Here is a 17,052-nt window from a genome sequence, read left to right as displayed (position 1 = left end):
CCCCACCGGCCATCAGTTCTGCGACCATTGTGCCCCGCCCACTGCCACTTAAAATTCGTAGAGAATATAATATGTTACAATGTTTTTTTGTTACGTTTGATGAATTGCGTTCGGCAATAAATATGGGGGATTTTATGAGGTCTAATTTGGGAGAGTCAAATTATGTCCTTATTATTCATGCTCGAAGTGACATCACAACGTTTTAATACATGAAAAAAAAAAAATTGCTTAAAATGTTTCACATATTTTTTTATGATTTCAATTTTTTTCTACGTTATTAAGCATAATTCAAAGATTATTTGTTGGTTATTTATAATATAATAATATAGTAATGCCAAAATAGTCCATGGCTCCGACAAAGAAAGTAGAAACTTTTTTAGGAGGATAATTTTATTTGTGTTGTCATTTTGTCCCTCTTTCCATGGACAATATTGGCATAGTTTGTTAGAAGATACATTGTGTTAACATGCTTAGTAAACTTGGCCCGTTATAAGGTTATATGTATATAAGTCCTTTTTCGTAATTCTGTCACAAAACTGCATGCTTAGTAAATTTAAAACATCATTAAAACAAAATCATCAATCAGCGAGTGACAAGAAAAAGTGGATTCACCCAAGTAATACCTACAATTTGTATATCTTACCATATGTGCCGTATTCGCCAGATTTGTAGTCGTTCGGAATAAGGTAGTGGTATTGAGGCCAAAATGTTTTCGCCAACACAAATACCGAATTTGAATCATGCGGGTATCTGTAAAAACAATTGTCAAATATTAATATTGCCAAGCGTAAATAATGCATTTAAGTATAACTAAAATATCCCAGTGATTGACAATACACCTTCGATATTAATTATTTCTACTATAGCTTCCTATAAAGGCCCACAACCTTGCCCACACCAGGTACTAACCCTAACAGCATTTATACGTCATTATGACGTCACTGACGTTACTTTGCTACCTGAAAACTAATACTTCAATGTTTTGTACGTACACCATTTTCAGTTGTTGGAACAGAGTTGCTTTTTCTCAAAACAAAAGAGATTCAGCAATATTTATTTTGTGACGTTTCTGTGAGTGAAGCGTTTAGCGTAGTGTATTATCCTTGTAAATATATTTTTGAATAATTATAAAACTAGTGGCTCTGTGAGCTGTAGACCTCGCGAGCATAGCTTAAGATAAGATAGATTTGTAGAGCTGTCCTGCCGCTCCCGACTAACCACCAAAAGATCAGTAGATTCGTAATGTAAAGTAACCTAGATAGCGGATGGAATGTTTATTGTTAAAAAAGATTAGCAATTAAATTAAAATTCTTGTTTGAGACTTTGACAAGGCACTGATATTTTCAGACATTAATTGTCATGTGCTCGTAGGATCCGTAATCTCTTGTTTGAAAAAAATAATTCAGATAATAGCTGAGATACCTACATGGTTCAAATCCCGACGGTGCTAATTTTTTTAAATAATTTTAACGTTCTTTTTCAAGTTAAGCGTATGTTATTCATATTATCAATTGAGTGTCGCGAATTCTTCTACCGATAACTACAGAAACGCTTCTATTGATAGCTTAGTGCTGTTGGCGTGCGAGTCACATTTTGAGTAGGTAACAAAATTTTACATTTACTATGGAGAAAACGTGAAATTTTATTAACATTTTTTCTATCTCGCCGATATTCAGTCCTGTTACGTTTAAGAGGGTAGAATAGCTACAGACAATAGGTACTTTTTTCATAGAATTTCCATTTCGGCAGAAAACGGTTTCCACTAACTAAATCTAGTAGCTAGTAATATTTCCGAGAACAAGTCCTTCTTACCCTGAGCCGACGGAGCCCCGCTACGCGGGGCTCCTATTTCTGAGCGGTTTGCCCGTCGGGCATCTGAAGCTACCTAACGAACCTAACCTACCTATCTATCAACTTAGTGTGACTATCGTGAAAACATTACTCTTTGGGGAAAACAGCCACTGGGACATACGCGTGTGATTAAATTAAATACTGAAAAAATTAACGCCTGGTTAAAAAGCAGAATGGAGAAAAACGCAAATGGAACAAAAGCTATTGGGGAACAAAAATTTTGGGTAGCTTGCTAATCTAAACAGTCATTGCGAAGACCGCATAGGGCCGCTTAGGGACCTCATAGCGTAAAGCAGGCGCCCTGTATGTAAGACTTAAATGTTGGGCTTTACCCTAACCTACAGTGAAAAGGTTGCAGGTAAGGGAAAAAGGCGCCGCAGGCGCCCTGTACGTAATCTTTACAGTGTAAAAGGCGCCGCAGGCTCCCTTCACGCAAGGCGCGATTTTGATTGTTGGGCTTCGCTCCACCCTACAGTGTAAAGCCTGTGTGTAAAAGCGCGCTTCGCGCGCTTGAATGTCGGGCTTCGTCCGATCCTACAGTGTGAAGCCTGTGTGAAAGAGCGCGCTTCGCACGCTTGAATGTCGGGTTTCGCCCGACCTTAGAGTGTAAAGGGCGCCATAGGCGCCCTGTATGTAATTTTTTCAATATAAAAGGCGCCCCTTGAATATCAGGCTTTACCCGACCCTATATTGTAAAGCCTGTAGGTAAGAGCGCATTTGAGCTTTTTATGCCTTAATTTTCGCACACGGTGGCCTCAAACAAACGCAGTCGTGATATTCCTGTAAAAATGCCTCATTTTAACTCTTTTCCAGCTTTTTATAATACCGCGTATTTTTTTATAATATTTCAAAAAGATCTATCAAATGAACTCAATTGTATCGAAATCGGTTAATGGACTGATGAGTAATTATTAAATAAACACTGCAAAATTCATAATATACCGCCACCGCGCCATAACACTTTTTCGTTAATATCGGTTTTCGATCCGAGCCCCTCTACGGGTTTTTAAAGACGTGCACCTTGTGAGTGCACCACAAAAAAAGTTTGTCAAAAATGACCTTTTCCTCGCATCCTGTAGGTACCTATGTTTATTCCAAAATCTGTAAACCCCAAAATTCATTAATTTGAAATTGAGGGAAGGTTTTCTAAGACCATTTTCGCGTAGCAGCACGGGATCTGGTAGCTGCCCTCACTGACCTAAACCAACCTGTATACCTGGCTGATTTTTGAATTTCTAAAAGTATTGAAATGCTTAATATTGGAGATATGTCGACTCTAAAAACCGCACAAGTGCGGGTCGGACTCGCCCACCGAGGGTACGTTTTAGTATTTGTTGTTATAGCGGCATCGGCAACAGAAATACATCATTTGTGAAAATTTCGGTTCATTAGATACAGCCTGGTGACAGACAGACAGACAGAGGAGTCTTAGTTAATAGGGTCTCGTTTTTACCCTTTGGTTACGGAACCCTAAAAATCGGCCCGTTTTGACCTAACGATGTCACCACCTGTCGAACAAATTAAGTACTACTTAGTTAGGTCACCTGTGTTAAAGTGACATCTTTGTTAGTTATTATTAAACAACTTGTTTGACATGTATAGTGTAAAGGTCACTTACACAAACAGGCGTTGAGTAATATATTCTCAATTTTTTATTGAATTTTTCAATAATATCATTGAATAATTGGCTCCATAAACCCGCTCAGACAAACGAATCTATACTACATAAACCTCAAAGTTTATGGTGCAAGAAATCTATATGTATTTTAAAAGAAAAACTGTAAATAAAATTGTATGACATTCGGAAAAAGGAGAGAACCACTTAAAGCTAACTAAATGTATGCCTCCGCCGTTCAAAACACTTTAGAAAATTAAAATAACAATAACAAAACATATTTTTTAGGGCTAGTTAAATAAAAGCTTGTAAAAATGAAACGAATACGCTAAGCCCGCGCTTGATCAATTAATTTCAAAATAGAAAAATAAAAAACAAATAAAAAAAACAATACGAAATTTAACTTTAAGTGTAAAAAACAAAATAGAAAAAGTTATGTAGCAGCATACAATTACTGGGGATCGAACCCGGGACCACCCGGTGCAAACGAAAAAAGCGAATGTTTGCAAACTACGCCATGATAGTGCTTACCTAAGCTGACGAAATTCAGCTACTCATTCTCGAGTAAAAACTAAATATCTAAATACCGCCAAAACCAGCAGTACAAAGTTTCTGCATTTTCCGACATTTAATCTGTAAACATATCTTAAAAAGAAAATACTATTATGATATCGATACGACTATTTGTTTATGCGCGAGCTATCACGACTCCGCCATTTTGAAAAATTTCCAAAAACCGGATCGACAAAATTCTATTTAGTCATAGAATTTGGTCACAAAATTTCACGAGAATCGGTTGAGAATTGCGACCTGTAGAGGAGAACATCCGGACATACAAAAGCAAAATGCGCGAGTCAAACCGTAGACCTTCGCTACGCTTCGGTCAATAACCTATGGTATGCTTAAGAGAAGATCTGCTCCATATAGTTAAACATGAAGTTGTCTAGCTTGCTATTTAAATAGCAATTTTTTGACATAAGCATACGAAAGGTTAAATCTATAATGTTTAAAAAAAATGTTATGAAATACTTTAATTGTTTAACGAACATATTAACAATATACCTATATTTTATTTAAATGTAAAATGTGACCTGTAAAATTTGCTTTTAAAATTACCAATAAAGATCTGTATTATGTATTCTGTATTAAGGATTGGAAGGCTGTATTTATGTATTTAATTCAAATATAACATCGCCAGGTGTTTTTATTAGGGGAAACTATAGTGCCAGATAAAATCTGACATTATTCATAGTCACTGCCTTTGTTTCCGCAATAATACGCAATGATGTTTAATTCTAATAATAAAATATAGGACATGCTACGTACTTTAGAGTCCCTTTTTCCCTGAACTGAAAAGTTTTGCTGGCATGTCACTGACCCTACCGATAAACAGCTGCCTATCGCCAGAATCTAGTCATAAGGATAGGCTGGCTTTTATTCCAAAAGGAAACAGTAGGACTTACTTCTCGCCGGGCTTGAGCCCCCACACACAGACGGCGCTCTCGACGAGCCACGAGGCGTGTAGTACGACCAAGTAGCGCAGGAAGCCGATGACGAAGATGGAGCTCAGCACCGAGTCCTCCCAGTATTCGAGCGGCGCGTTGAGCGGCAGCAGGAGGAACAGCACGCCGTAAAGGACCCAGTAGAACCTGAAAGGCAACCGTATCGAATATATAATAATTATTCGGGCCCCTGCTGCACTACGTGACAATTCACCAAATATTGAAACCGTTGTTACTTACTTACTTATCGACCCAGAAATGGACAAAAATTGTCAGCGTCAGGTGCCAATTGTCACTGCGTGGTTAACTAGGCTCCTGGTATCAGTTGATAAATAATTTATTATTAAGGATTTGAGTATGCACTTCATTCTATAATTTTTGATGGACAGGCTCAAACGTGATATGATGTAAGATTCAAGGTACGAGTAATACTATCGACTAATTACAATTATTCCTATCCTAAACTCGGTCAAAGCTAAGGTCAAATTATAAACCTGTACGTCGTAGGGATATATAAATGTATCGCATAAATAAAAACAAGTTGTTTTAAGTTAAAATCAAACGTATCGAAACACATCAATTATATTTCATTACATTTTAAAGACATCCCCTCGGCATAATATTAGGATCATAAAATATTAACCGGTTCAATATGATATGATTTGAAGTTAAATAATTATTTGTTTGAAGTTAAGTTATAAGGGAGTTTTACTTTTAAAATCTGACGTTTATAATTTTATATCTTTGTTTATGTTTAAAAATATTTAATTTGATTAATTTAATAGCCGTTTCAAACATTTTTACACAAATTTCAATCGTGGCTGAATGCCGAAGGTAACTCCGGGGGTTAAGAATATTGTATACTCGGGTCTTTATACCTCGACCTCGACCTAGACCTCGTTTACAAAATCTCGCTTACCCCTCGTTGCTCAATGTATTACACTATTCCATTATCTAACAGCTTAACAAAAATAAATAAATAAAATAAGTAACAATCTCGTAGATCAGCGAACTGTAGATTTATTTATCTCTATTTGGAAAAGTATTCCAGGGATTTTCCACACAACTTGCATAAAACTTATCCTGTTTTTCACTAGTCACAATTGATGCTTACTTTTTCTGAAACATGACAACGGGATCGTCGTGCAGATCCGACACGTCGATGGATTCTTTGAGCTTCTCCTGGTAGGGGCTGAGTTTCCGCATGCGCGTGAGCACGTGTGCGTACAAGAAACCCTTCTTGTGGTTGTACGGGTCATCGTCAGTGTCGAACGTGGCGTGGTGAAGTCGGTGGTTCTGCACCCAGTCGTATATCGAGCCCTGGCAATTTAGAATGCTGTTATGATTTGACATAGATGGCATATATTAAAGAAAAAGTGACGAAAGCCCTCCAGTGGTGGTTAATGCCCAGGGGGGGCTAGCCAAGATGACAATCGTTTGCATAAAACGAAACGCTATTATCTCTCTATAACTCTTCCATATTAGTGCGATAGAGACAGATAGCGTTCTGTTTCTCTGCGAACGATGGGCATCTTAGCTAGGCCCCCTGAACCCCTAGAGCAGTGTTTTTCAAACTTTACGGTGCCACGGCCCTTTATGATCATTAAAACTCTTTCGCGACCCCAACACTGTTTCAAAAAACCTTGTTTAAAAAATCTGGAACGCACCTTTCTATCATTCAATCAGTTACATAACTTACATATGCGTTTTGGTACGCATACACAAGCTACTTTTATAGGAAGGTAGCTTTCTGTTTCACATACTACCAATTTTTTAACTGGCTTCAAGGTTTCAGAAGGAGGAGGTTCTCAATTCAGTTGTGTTTTTTTAATTTAAATTTTTGTTATTTTATTTTAACAGTAATTTTTTGACCGATTTTGAAGTTTTTTTTTATTGAAAGGCTAGCTATAATGTAATCCGGCGGATTATACGATCTGACTGCGACATATACATATAGATTGGTTCCATTTTGATAATGGGATCGATGAGGAATCGAAGGAACTCCTCGAATGTTAAAGGCATAGGTACACATAGTAAGTTTTGTATTTTTATCAACAAATCAAGCTCTTACATTAAAAAAATGACATTTGATGAAGCGGAACTGCTGCTGATGAATCCGAACGGAAATCTTCAACGACGCATAGTTCACGTTTGGCGATTTGTGCTCTTCGCTATGTTTGTTAAGCAAGTTAGATTTTGAAGCTACATTTTCGCCCAAAAGAAAATAAAAACTAAAAAAAATTACCATGACTATTTCAAATACAATTTTTTAATAGGTACCTACGTTGAGGTGGCTGATCTCAACTCGACTAAAAAAAATACTTTTGGAACTTGCAGGAAGGGAAGGATGCATCGATTGGTGCGTTCTGGGTTTAAAGAATGGCTGAATATCTTAATCTAGCAAAATAAGCCCTTAAAATTTTGATATCATTTGCTACTTTTTATTTATGCGAGCTGACATTTTTAACAAAGGTAAATCAAACAAACTCTTTCTGAATACAGACACTGAATACAATTAAATAAATTCAGTTTAGGTGCCTACCTAAAAAATGATTTGTTATAAGTATGTACATTTACATCCTTTAAATTTTAAAGGATTTACAAAAATCTAATCTTCTCTCGAAGCTGAATTTCGCGACCCCCTTGGATAAGTGGCGACCTACAGTTTGAAAAACACTGCCGTAGAGTATCTCGCCATTCATCTATTTCAGTTTATAATTTATATAATATAGTAGTCTGATTATGACACAACACAAATTAAAATATTTGATAAAAATAATTTGATTTGTTCGCAAAAAGTGTTTATAATGTCGTTATCTTTTGGTAATGTAATTCTTTTTATCTACACACATATCATAATGCATGCTCCCTCTATGATGCGTTTTGCGTTCAAATTCATATTACCTACGAGTTACGACCAGCTATAAGCATTCAATCTTGGCTGTATGCCGAAGTGACCTGTCAAGAAGTGACAATATGGCAGACGAGACGAATGTTTGAAATGTCACCGTATTAATAATTATTTCGCTTAAAATTTTGTTTTTTCTTTGCAAGTGTGATGTGTAACTCCGGGGGTAAGAATATTAGAAACTCGAGTCTTTGACTCCCTCCAGCCTGCGGATCATAAATCTCGTTTACAAAATCTCGCTTACCCACCTCGTTGCACAATGTACTATTAAACTCTCGACTGAATTGTAGGTGAAATGTGTATTAGGTACGTAATTTGTTAATTTTTTTTTTATACCATGTCGGTGGCAATCAAGCATACGGCCCGCCTGATGGTAAGCAGTTACCGTAGCCTATGGACGCCTGCAACACCGGAGATATTACACGCGCGTTGCCGACCCTTTAAAAACCTTAACACTCCTTTTTTGAAGAACCCCATACTGTAGCCCCTCGGGAAAACCTCGGCAGGGAGCTCATTCCACAGCCGAAGCGTACGCGGGAGGAAATTCCTCTTAAACCGCACAGTACGCGACCATTTAGGTGCTAAGGTGTGAGGATGAACACCCTGCCGATGGCGAGCGGTGCGGTGAAAGAAAGCGGCCGTTGGCATCATGCAGGGACCGGACAACCCTTTCCGCGATAAAACCCTTTCAATGGGCGACACTTAAACACGGCTAACACATTGAAAGACTTTCCCTTTTGAACTGCAAGCCCATTCATACCTTTGACTAACCCTTACCGAAAAGGTAACCAAAAATAAGGCTAGCTCTTAATAAGGGTTACCCTTATCTTTAAGCGCTTTTTATAAAGGTTTCCCTTTGCGTGAAAGAGACAGGATTAGTATATATCTACGGTAGTGTATGAAAAGGAAAGAAAATACGTGCCTAGTCAAAGAACGCCGCCGTCGCAGCCGACGATCGCTCGGATTCGAAGTAATGTGTGCTTTATGAACAAGGTAGACGACTTAAATTAGCACGCTTTTATGCTAAAAGGGAAGCCCTTTATAAGGCTAACCCTTATAAGCAATATGCAAGGTGTTGGTGAGCGGATGATAAGGGTTTTGTAAGGGTATTTAGGCTACCGATTACTCAAATGTGGTAGCTTTATATAAGGGTTTTTAAAAGCAAAACAAAGGGTTTCGTCTGGCAAAGGGTATGGTGAGTTAAGCCTTACGAAATACCCTTATAAAACCCCGATAAGGGATAGCGGGCCGGTCCCTGGCATCATGTCAAACAATCATCATGTTAATTAGGTGTTATGAGCTTAGGTCCATTGATCATTAGGTACATACTTAAAAATAGGTGAAACGAGCATAGCTGATTCAACATGAGGTAAATCGATTTTGGGTATTCTGATATGTAACCTTAAATTTTGTACGTGTAGACGCTAGATGAGATTTACGTTAATTCAATTTCAAATGATCAAATAGTCAATTTGAATGTCCCGTCTGGACGCCCACAAGATAAATTGTTTTGTTAGAATTCTTATCTGAGAAAATGTTATTATTGCTTAATCAAATAATAACATCCAACACGGCTTCTTGATTCAAATTTTCTAACATCTCTGGGAAGGAATTTGATATGACTTCAATTCTAATATCAGCGTGATAACGTTTTGTTCCAAAAGCACACCCTAATTTTAATGCCTTTCATTATGGAACATAAATTACTATTAAATCATCAAGGCTTTATAACATCTACTCTTTTTCAGTAGGTATTCTTTCTGCTGGGAAGGATGAAGAAAGTTATGTTGTTGTAACGACATTTAGTGCCTTTCATTATGTAGCACTCACATAATCTACTATGACATTATCAAGGGTGTATTCACATCAACTCTTTTTCAGGACCCTTTCTGCTAAGAAGGACAGAGAAAGGTATTGTTCTTTCAATGTCCCTCTTAGCAGCAAGATAGCAGAAAGTGCTCGGGATAAAAATAGATATAGGTAATAACCCCTTCAATAGAGGTGTTTTATTGAAAACTTCGAATTTATGTCATTTAAATACAGGAAAGTCAGTAGGTATATTTAAGCATATTATTTACCATACGGCTATTTGGTTGCAGATTTCAGAATATAATAGGTACATCGGAGGATTTCTAGGAGACATTACACCGAACCTACACACTTTTAGATAATTTCTCTTTTTGGTCACTTTTTATTTCCCGTTACGTACTATTTCATTTTTATATTATTTAGAAAAATTACATCTCTCAACCCCAGCATCATACCTATATATATATATATGTATATACTACCACTTCGTACACACTTTTACATCACACTCATCACGTGATCTGGGTTCCGGCAGAATATCAGTGCCTTGCTGGAAAGAGTGAAGCGTATAGCTGAGTCGGCACCCTTTTGCTGTTGCTGTCAGTGCAAGTCATTCCGCTATTCCTGTTGGTGTTATGTCTCTAATATTTATAAGATTTCGTATTTTGTTTTAATCGATTGTGTATTTTGTTAATTGTGTATTTTCTGTTTGTCGATATTTCTAAATTGTGTGTATTTGCAGCAAACAAATAAACGCTTTATCTATCTATCCATCTATCTATTTTATTAACAACGAACAATAAAAAACAATACAAAAAACTTATTTCCTTATGAGTTTATGTGATAATTTTATAGTATGCACGTGTTAAGTAAGAAATTGCAGATATACGGCCCTTCAAACTACTACGAGCAGGCGTCTCTCTGAGGTTTATGCTCAAGATTGCCCTCCAGTTTCTCAGTTTCTCTACATTGTGTACAACATATGTAACATGTTTATTATGACTGTTTGTGTTTAAAAGAAAACATAGCTCAGCCATACATTGCTTTTATCTGTCCTCAGAAGGTTTGAAATATGATGGACATGATGTGTAGCTCGGTGTTGACTTTGTAAATGGTGGGTTGTGATCACTCCCACGATCACTGCTTACCTGCCCTGCGAGGGTTTGGAACACCATGAGTGTGATCCTCAGACCGGTGTTGGCCTTATACGAGCGGTGCGCCCACAACCGGTGGGCTCCTGTCGTCACACCCAGGATCGCGCAGGATGCCAGGGCAAGCACTATCAGGAAAAACAGTACAATACGGTAAGTATAATAATGGACACACTGGAAGTACAATATTTCAAATTATTTTGAAATACTTAATTCCTAAAACTAAAACGCGTTGAGGACCTGCACCATACCGACCCTACACCTGACCGGCACTGGCGATGTTTTACACCTTTTGTATGCAACATTTAATTGTGAAAAATTCACTCGCTGCTATATTTTAGTTGTTGAGGTGCTTTACGGTCCAATAGACATCATTTAACGGTTGGTGACAGCCACTTTGGTTTTAAATCGGAGTTGTCTACCGAAAGTGTAAATTTGACCCTGTTGCAAACCGTCAGGTCCTACACAGGCTGATGAACAATTCAATGCTTGCTTCTTAGACTTAAATATACCAGGCATTTGACGTGGTACATTTCGTCAATATTATTGGAATATATAGACAATTTAGAAACATTTCATCATAAGTATATTGGAAAAGCAATATATGTAAATGAAATGTGCAATGACTTAATAAGTCGGTTGTCAAAATGTGATGCGTAAGTTATTCAGTTTGAACCACGTTCGAACCTACCAAAATGTTTAATGTTTAGGCACTTTGATGACTGACTGAAGTTGTCGTTCAAATGTTGTCGAGCTCCACTTAGATTTTTTAAATTTTATTTCTAATGGGGGTGATATATAAGTTTTCAATGTCTTCTACACGGACGAAGTCGCGAGCAGAGGCTAATCATCCATACAGGTATACATTAACAACACTGAATGTGGTTGCGTTGCCTAGGTCTAGAATTGCGCTATTTTACCTACTCGCTAAATTACCTTTCACCGCAAATCTCAAAGAATCGTGGTAATTTTACCGCAATCTCGAATTTATATTTCACAGCGGTTCAATTTTAATACTTTCAGTACCTATAACACTTTAAACTCGCGTTTTGTTAGACCCGTTAATGACAATATTATTTCAAGTTTGGGAACCAATCAAATTATTTTATTAAATATTTTGATTTGTGTTTTTTAAGTAGTCACACTACTATATATAAATAATATTATTTCATTTCATCTAGGTAATCGTACGTCGTAAAAAGACGGTGTTGTAGTGAATAAAACCATATTATAGCGAATAAAAAATATTGTAGTGACTGAAAAGGAAATTGTGGTGATTATAGAATGATGCCTGGATGTGCCTGCGGCAAAGTATTGTCCTATTGAATTGCAAGGACCTCTTGATCAGATCTGACTCGGTACTGGAAGCCTGGCAGGGATGTTGCAATTAACAAGAGCAGATAAATAACATGCAGTTTATTACCATACGGGGAGAAAAAGGTCCCTAATTTACATGGCCGCTAGGGCAGTGGTTAAATCATACTCTTAATTCTTAACGCGCGGTCGCGAGGTAGAACGGGACACGAAGTTCTGGCCAGAATTAGATACGAAAGTTAGTGCACTCACAGGACCGTTGTGGACGTCGCTGTCCATGGAATCCCATTGCTGGTAGCAACGACCAGAGCGCTGGTCGGAATAGGCAGGCGTCCGTCGAGCCGGGCTTAGCGAAGCCGGGCCGAGGACAGGTCGCAGGGGCTGGCCCTTTGTATGTGGACCCGCATAAAGACACATCGGAATTGTCCTGAGACACACAGCCTGCGGGTCGGGGCTGCGTCCTACGGTGTAAGGTACGGCGTCACTGCGCCCCGCCGAAGAGCTGGCGGCACGCACCTGCGCGCTGGGAGGCGCGGTGCTCCATCGTGCTGGGGATATGACCGCGATAGCAGGTCCGCTTCCTCGCGCACCACACTGAACCACACGCGATACTACGCGCACTTTACATCGGTGGGCTCCTCCCGGCCTAGTCGGACGGCAGGGAACAATGCCTCGGTAATTCTCAGAGCTTTACGAAAAACGAACCGCCCTGTGCTCACCCGATATCCGCTCCGTCATCTCATCCAAAACAAGGTCTTACCCTCGGAGAGCGTTCCAATACGCGCTTGCCTTTCAAACGTCAAATTACCTCGAACTACTTTCCAAATCGAACAATGTTCGAATAAAATAGATGTTTGTTAATATTTATAATACTTTAAAAGACTAATGTTTATTACTAATAATTATAGTCTTAATGCAATTTTCTACTTTGTTTCATTTACAATGTCATTCATCTTTGCGTAAAACCGAACTGTGAAAACTGTCACTTCACTTTATGAGAGTTAAAGGTCATTTGCCTAACGTACCTATAATTTTGCTTTTAATGTTTACTAACCTAATTTATATGTAATTTCGCGAATACTAAATGATTCGAAACGTGACCGATCTAAAGCTATTGCTTCAGTGAAATGCAAGGAACAATTTAATATGCTGACAATTAAGTTCCATGTTGTTGTTGTGGTGTAATTTGGATGTCAAGTTTTGCTAAAATCATGTGCTTCTCGGAGCCTGTTCTTCGAAGTTAGCTGGTTAAGAGCCTAGATATCTTACTCAACCTACAGCCGAGAAGGTATGCTTTCGTTTTACGTAAGTGTTATACTGGAATATATGTTTTTTTGTTGAAAATACGACATTGTTGTTTTGCAGGTTAAGTGGTATGTTTTCCTATATATGAATGTATGTAGCATCGCTACAGTGTCTACTTTGAGGTAAAAGTAGACACCGTCTTTTTAGGATTAGGCTGGTATGTTTTTATTAGCTACGGCCAAATATCAACACATCCATGCAATTAATGGGCGTTTTCTAAAATAAATATTGAAAACCTGATTCCTTGGTCTCATTCTACTCAGAATCAACAGCATTCTCCATCCTGCTATTAAATAATTAAACAAAAAAAACCGACTTCAATGGGGGATGCCGCTGAAAGTTTACTTATTGTTGATGGTGCACCCTTAGATTCCAGACAATGAAATGGAAAAGACAGCATCTTTTGCCTAATTATCCTAATCCATCTTTTGCCTAATTGCCTAATTATTATAATATTGCCTAATAATGTAGAAAAGGAGGTTTAACCACCCACTTTTCTAGTAGCATTTCGTTTTTGTAAGGGTCGCAGTTCTAACCTAACCTACTTTTCTGATAGCATTTCGTTTCTGTAAGGGTCACAGTTCTAACCTAACCTAACCCACTTTTCTAGTAGCATTTCCGGGTCCGGGTCTGGGTCCGGATCCGAGTCCGGGTCCGTGTCCGGCTGTCCGGGTCCAAGTTTGGATCAGAGTTCGGTCCGGGTCCGAGTTGGGGTCCATGTCCAGACCCGGGTCCGGGTCCGAGTCCGGGTCCAAGTTTGGGTCTGGGTCCATAAGAAAGAGAACAAATCGCTAAACGTGAACTATGTGTCATTGAAGAGTTCCATTCTGATCATCATCAGCAGTTCCACTTCATCAAATGTCACTTTTTTAAATGTAAATGCTGGATTTGTTGATGAAAATACAAAAATCACAATATGTATGCCTTTCACATTTGAGGAGTTCCCTCGGTTCCTCATGGGTCTCATCATCAGAACTCGAGCTTGACAAAAATATGTCTTAAAAACTTAAGTTGCTTAACAAACATAAAGAAGAGGACAAATCGCCAAACGTAAACTATGCGTCACTAAAGAGTTCCATTCTGATCATCATCAGCAGTTTCACTTCATCAAATGTCACTTTTTAAAATGGAAATGCTGGATTTGTTGATAAAAATACAAAAATCACTATATGTATGCCTTTCACATTTGAGGAGTTCCCTCGATTCCTCATGTATCCCATCATCAGAACTCGAGCTTGACAAAGATGTTTCTTGAAAACCTAACTTGCTTAACAAACATAACGAAGAGGACAAATCGCCAAACGTGAACTATGCGTCATTAAAGAGTTCCGTTCTGATCATCATCAGCAGTTCCAGTTCATCAAATGTCACTTTTTTAAATGTAAGTGCTTGATTTCTTGATGAAAATACTAAAATCACTATATGTATGCCTTTAACATTTGAGGAGTTCCCTCGATTCCTCATGGATCCCATCATCAGAACTGCGTTTTGACAAAAACGGGACCAATCTGTATGTATATAATTTCAATCAAAATTTTTTTTTCAAAATCGGTCCAGAAATGACGGAGTTATGGAGTAACAAACATTAAAAAAAAAAACAACCTAATTGATAACCTCCTTTTGAAATCTTGAAGTCAGTTAAAAAAGATGTCCCAAAATGTCCATTCCATTACGTCACGTTTTAGTGTGATTTTTTTTATTTGTATGTGCGTGACGTAGTGGAATGTACAATTTTCATACAAATTTTTGGGACTTTTTTTTATTATCAGGATTGAATATGCTAGTGATTCTGAGTTGAAAGAACCCAAAAACACCAGGATCTGTGAGAATCAGGTTTTCAATATTTATTTTTAAAACTCCCAACTACCAACACATCCTTCCATTAGGTATTATATTGGGAATGTAAATTATTCTAATAACGTTTGCGTATACACGGAAACCCACTTACAATATCTATGATATTGTCTCACGATACAAACAATCCAGAAAATTGAATATAAATGAGTTTTCGACTAAACTTCCAAGTCTTTAATTACATACTTAGGTTTTATCTTGATTAAAAAATGGGTTTTAAAAGAAAAGTAGAAAAATAAAGCATAATAGTAGTCATTTCTTATTTACTTCTCTGCCCTTTTTGGTGTGAGGTGGTCTTTCAAAAAGAATACCGGTAAAAAAAAGATGTATAACTTCAATATTTACAGAAATGATTACTCTGCAATATGAGTCTTCTTCTTCTTTTAAAATTATGGCTTCAGCCCAGTGGGACTATTTCGCCAGTATCAAGGTATTGAGAGGTTTACAAACGACAAAAATTGTACGGTTGTACAAGACAGTGTACGGTGATTTGTTAGCTCTTGTAAATCGATAGCTAGTCTTTACAAGAAGCACGTGGACTACCGGCCGTTGACTCCAAGATGGTGGTTAAACGCGCTTCAAAATTAATTCTCCATTCACTGCACACTACCACATTAGTTTACTGTATAATAAGCTATCGATATTACACTTTAAACAATATTAATAAGCAAAAAACAAAGTAATTAATCACGATGCTAACTATCAAGATGGCGCTCGAACCGGAAGTCCGCAATATGAGTCATTCATTTTAAAACGACATGCTTAGGTAAATGACACGAAGTTTGGCATGATCATTTACGTAACATATATAATTATATCCACACTACCGCTCATAACTATTTAGGCACTCGTAATTTTTTCCATTTTTTTTATACAAAATCGACTTTCAGAATTATACCGCTAAGTCGCAGTCGGGTAACAGTTTTTTGTGCAGTTTACTTTTTTAATTTAACAGACATATCGAGCTTCAAAACGATGTGCAGAATATTCGAGTACCATTTACCAAATGAAAAGCGTAAAAAAATCCATAAATCGTTTTCCAGTACAAAATCGTTTTATTTTGTATGAACTAGTACATAAGGGTTTTTTTAAATCGTTGCATTAAGTAAACTCGAAATTTTCAAGGATGTCTTTGGCAATAATTTGAGGCTCAATATATTTACCTAAATATAATCCAACATGTAATAGAGTCAGTGTCAGGGGGGTCACGGACAGGATCAGCCACATCTTGAAGCGTGCTTCTATAAAAACATATTTCAAGCCAATGAAGAAGATGTCACAATTCCTGAGGCCTGTAAAATGCAATACCCCTCTACAGACTGCAGGAGTGTACAGGCTGGACTGTGAGTGTGGCCTATCATATGTCGGGCAGACGAAACGGAGCATTTCCACTCGGGTGAAGGAACACATAGCTGATGTCAAGCACCGTCGACCTAGGTCTGCTGTCTGTGAGCATGTCATGGATAAAGCCAATCACTCAATCAAGTTTGATAAGCCTCTGGTTCTTGCCAAGGAGAAGCGTTACATACCCAGAATGCTGCGCGAGGCCATTGAGATTAAGAAATATCCAAACTTTAATAGGGAAGATGGCTTTTCTCTACCACCAGCTTGGGATCCTGTAGTCCACCTGATAAAGGAGCAAGCGAGACATAGACTGTGAGACCTTAGTGTTGGATGATGCTGGACATTCTGATGTTTTGAAAAGATGTGTCCCGCCGAGTTTGTTGCCGGTCCCATATTGGG

The 17,052-nt window shown here is 37.9% G+C and overlaps 1 protein-coding gene across 5 annotated transcripts in view; it reads right to left on the bottom strand.

Annotated features, from left to right (window-relative positions):
• The window catches only part of LOC134743722 (pyrokinin-1 receptor-like), a 94,661-nt gene that overhangs the window by 694 nt on the left and 76,915 nt on the right, over positions 1-17,052 (bottom strand). For 4 of the 5 annotated variants that reach the window (XM_063677345.1, XM_063677373.1, XM_063677381.1 and 1 more), the window contains 4 exons: positions 10,834-10,964; positions 6,083-6,288; positions 4,930-5,115; positions 644-750 (listed from right to left, as the gene is read on the bottom strand). In XM_063677345.1, coding sequence (XP_063533415.1) covers positions 644-750; positions 4,930-5,115; positions 6,083-6,288; positions 10,834-10,964 — 630 coding nt within the window. Of the gene's footprint in view, positions 1-643; positions 751-4,929; positions 5,116-6,082; positions 6,289-10,833; positions 10,965-17,052 lie in introns of those variants that run through there. The other variant, XR_010128036.1, reaches the window with a different exon arrangement.

Source organism: Cydia strobilella, chromosome 1 (assembly GCF_947568885.1).
Source record: "Cydia strobilella chromosome 1, ilCydStro3.1, whole genome shotgun sequence".
NCBI classification, from domain to species: Eukaryota; Metazoa; Arthropoda; class Insecta; order Lepidoptera; family Tortricidae; genus Cydia; species Cydia strobilella.
Note: the sequence above shows the minus strand (reverse complement) of the source record. Positions and strands in the feature narration are given on the sequence as shown.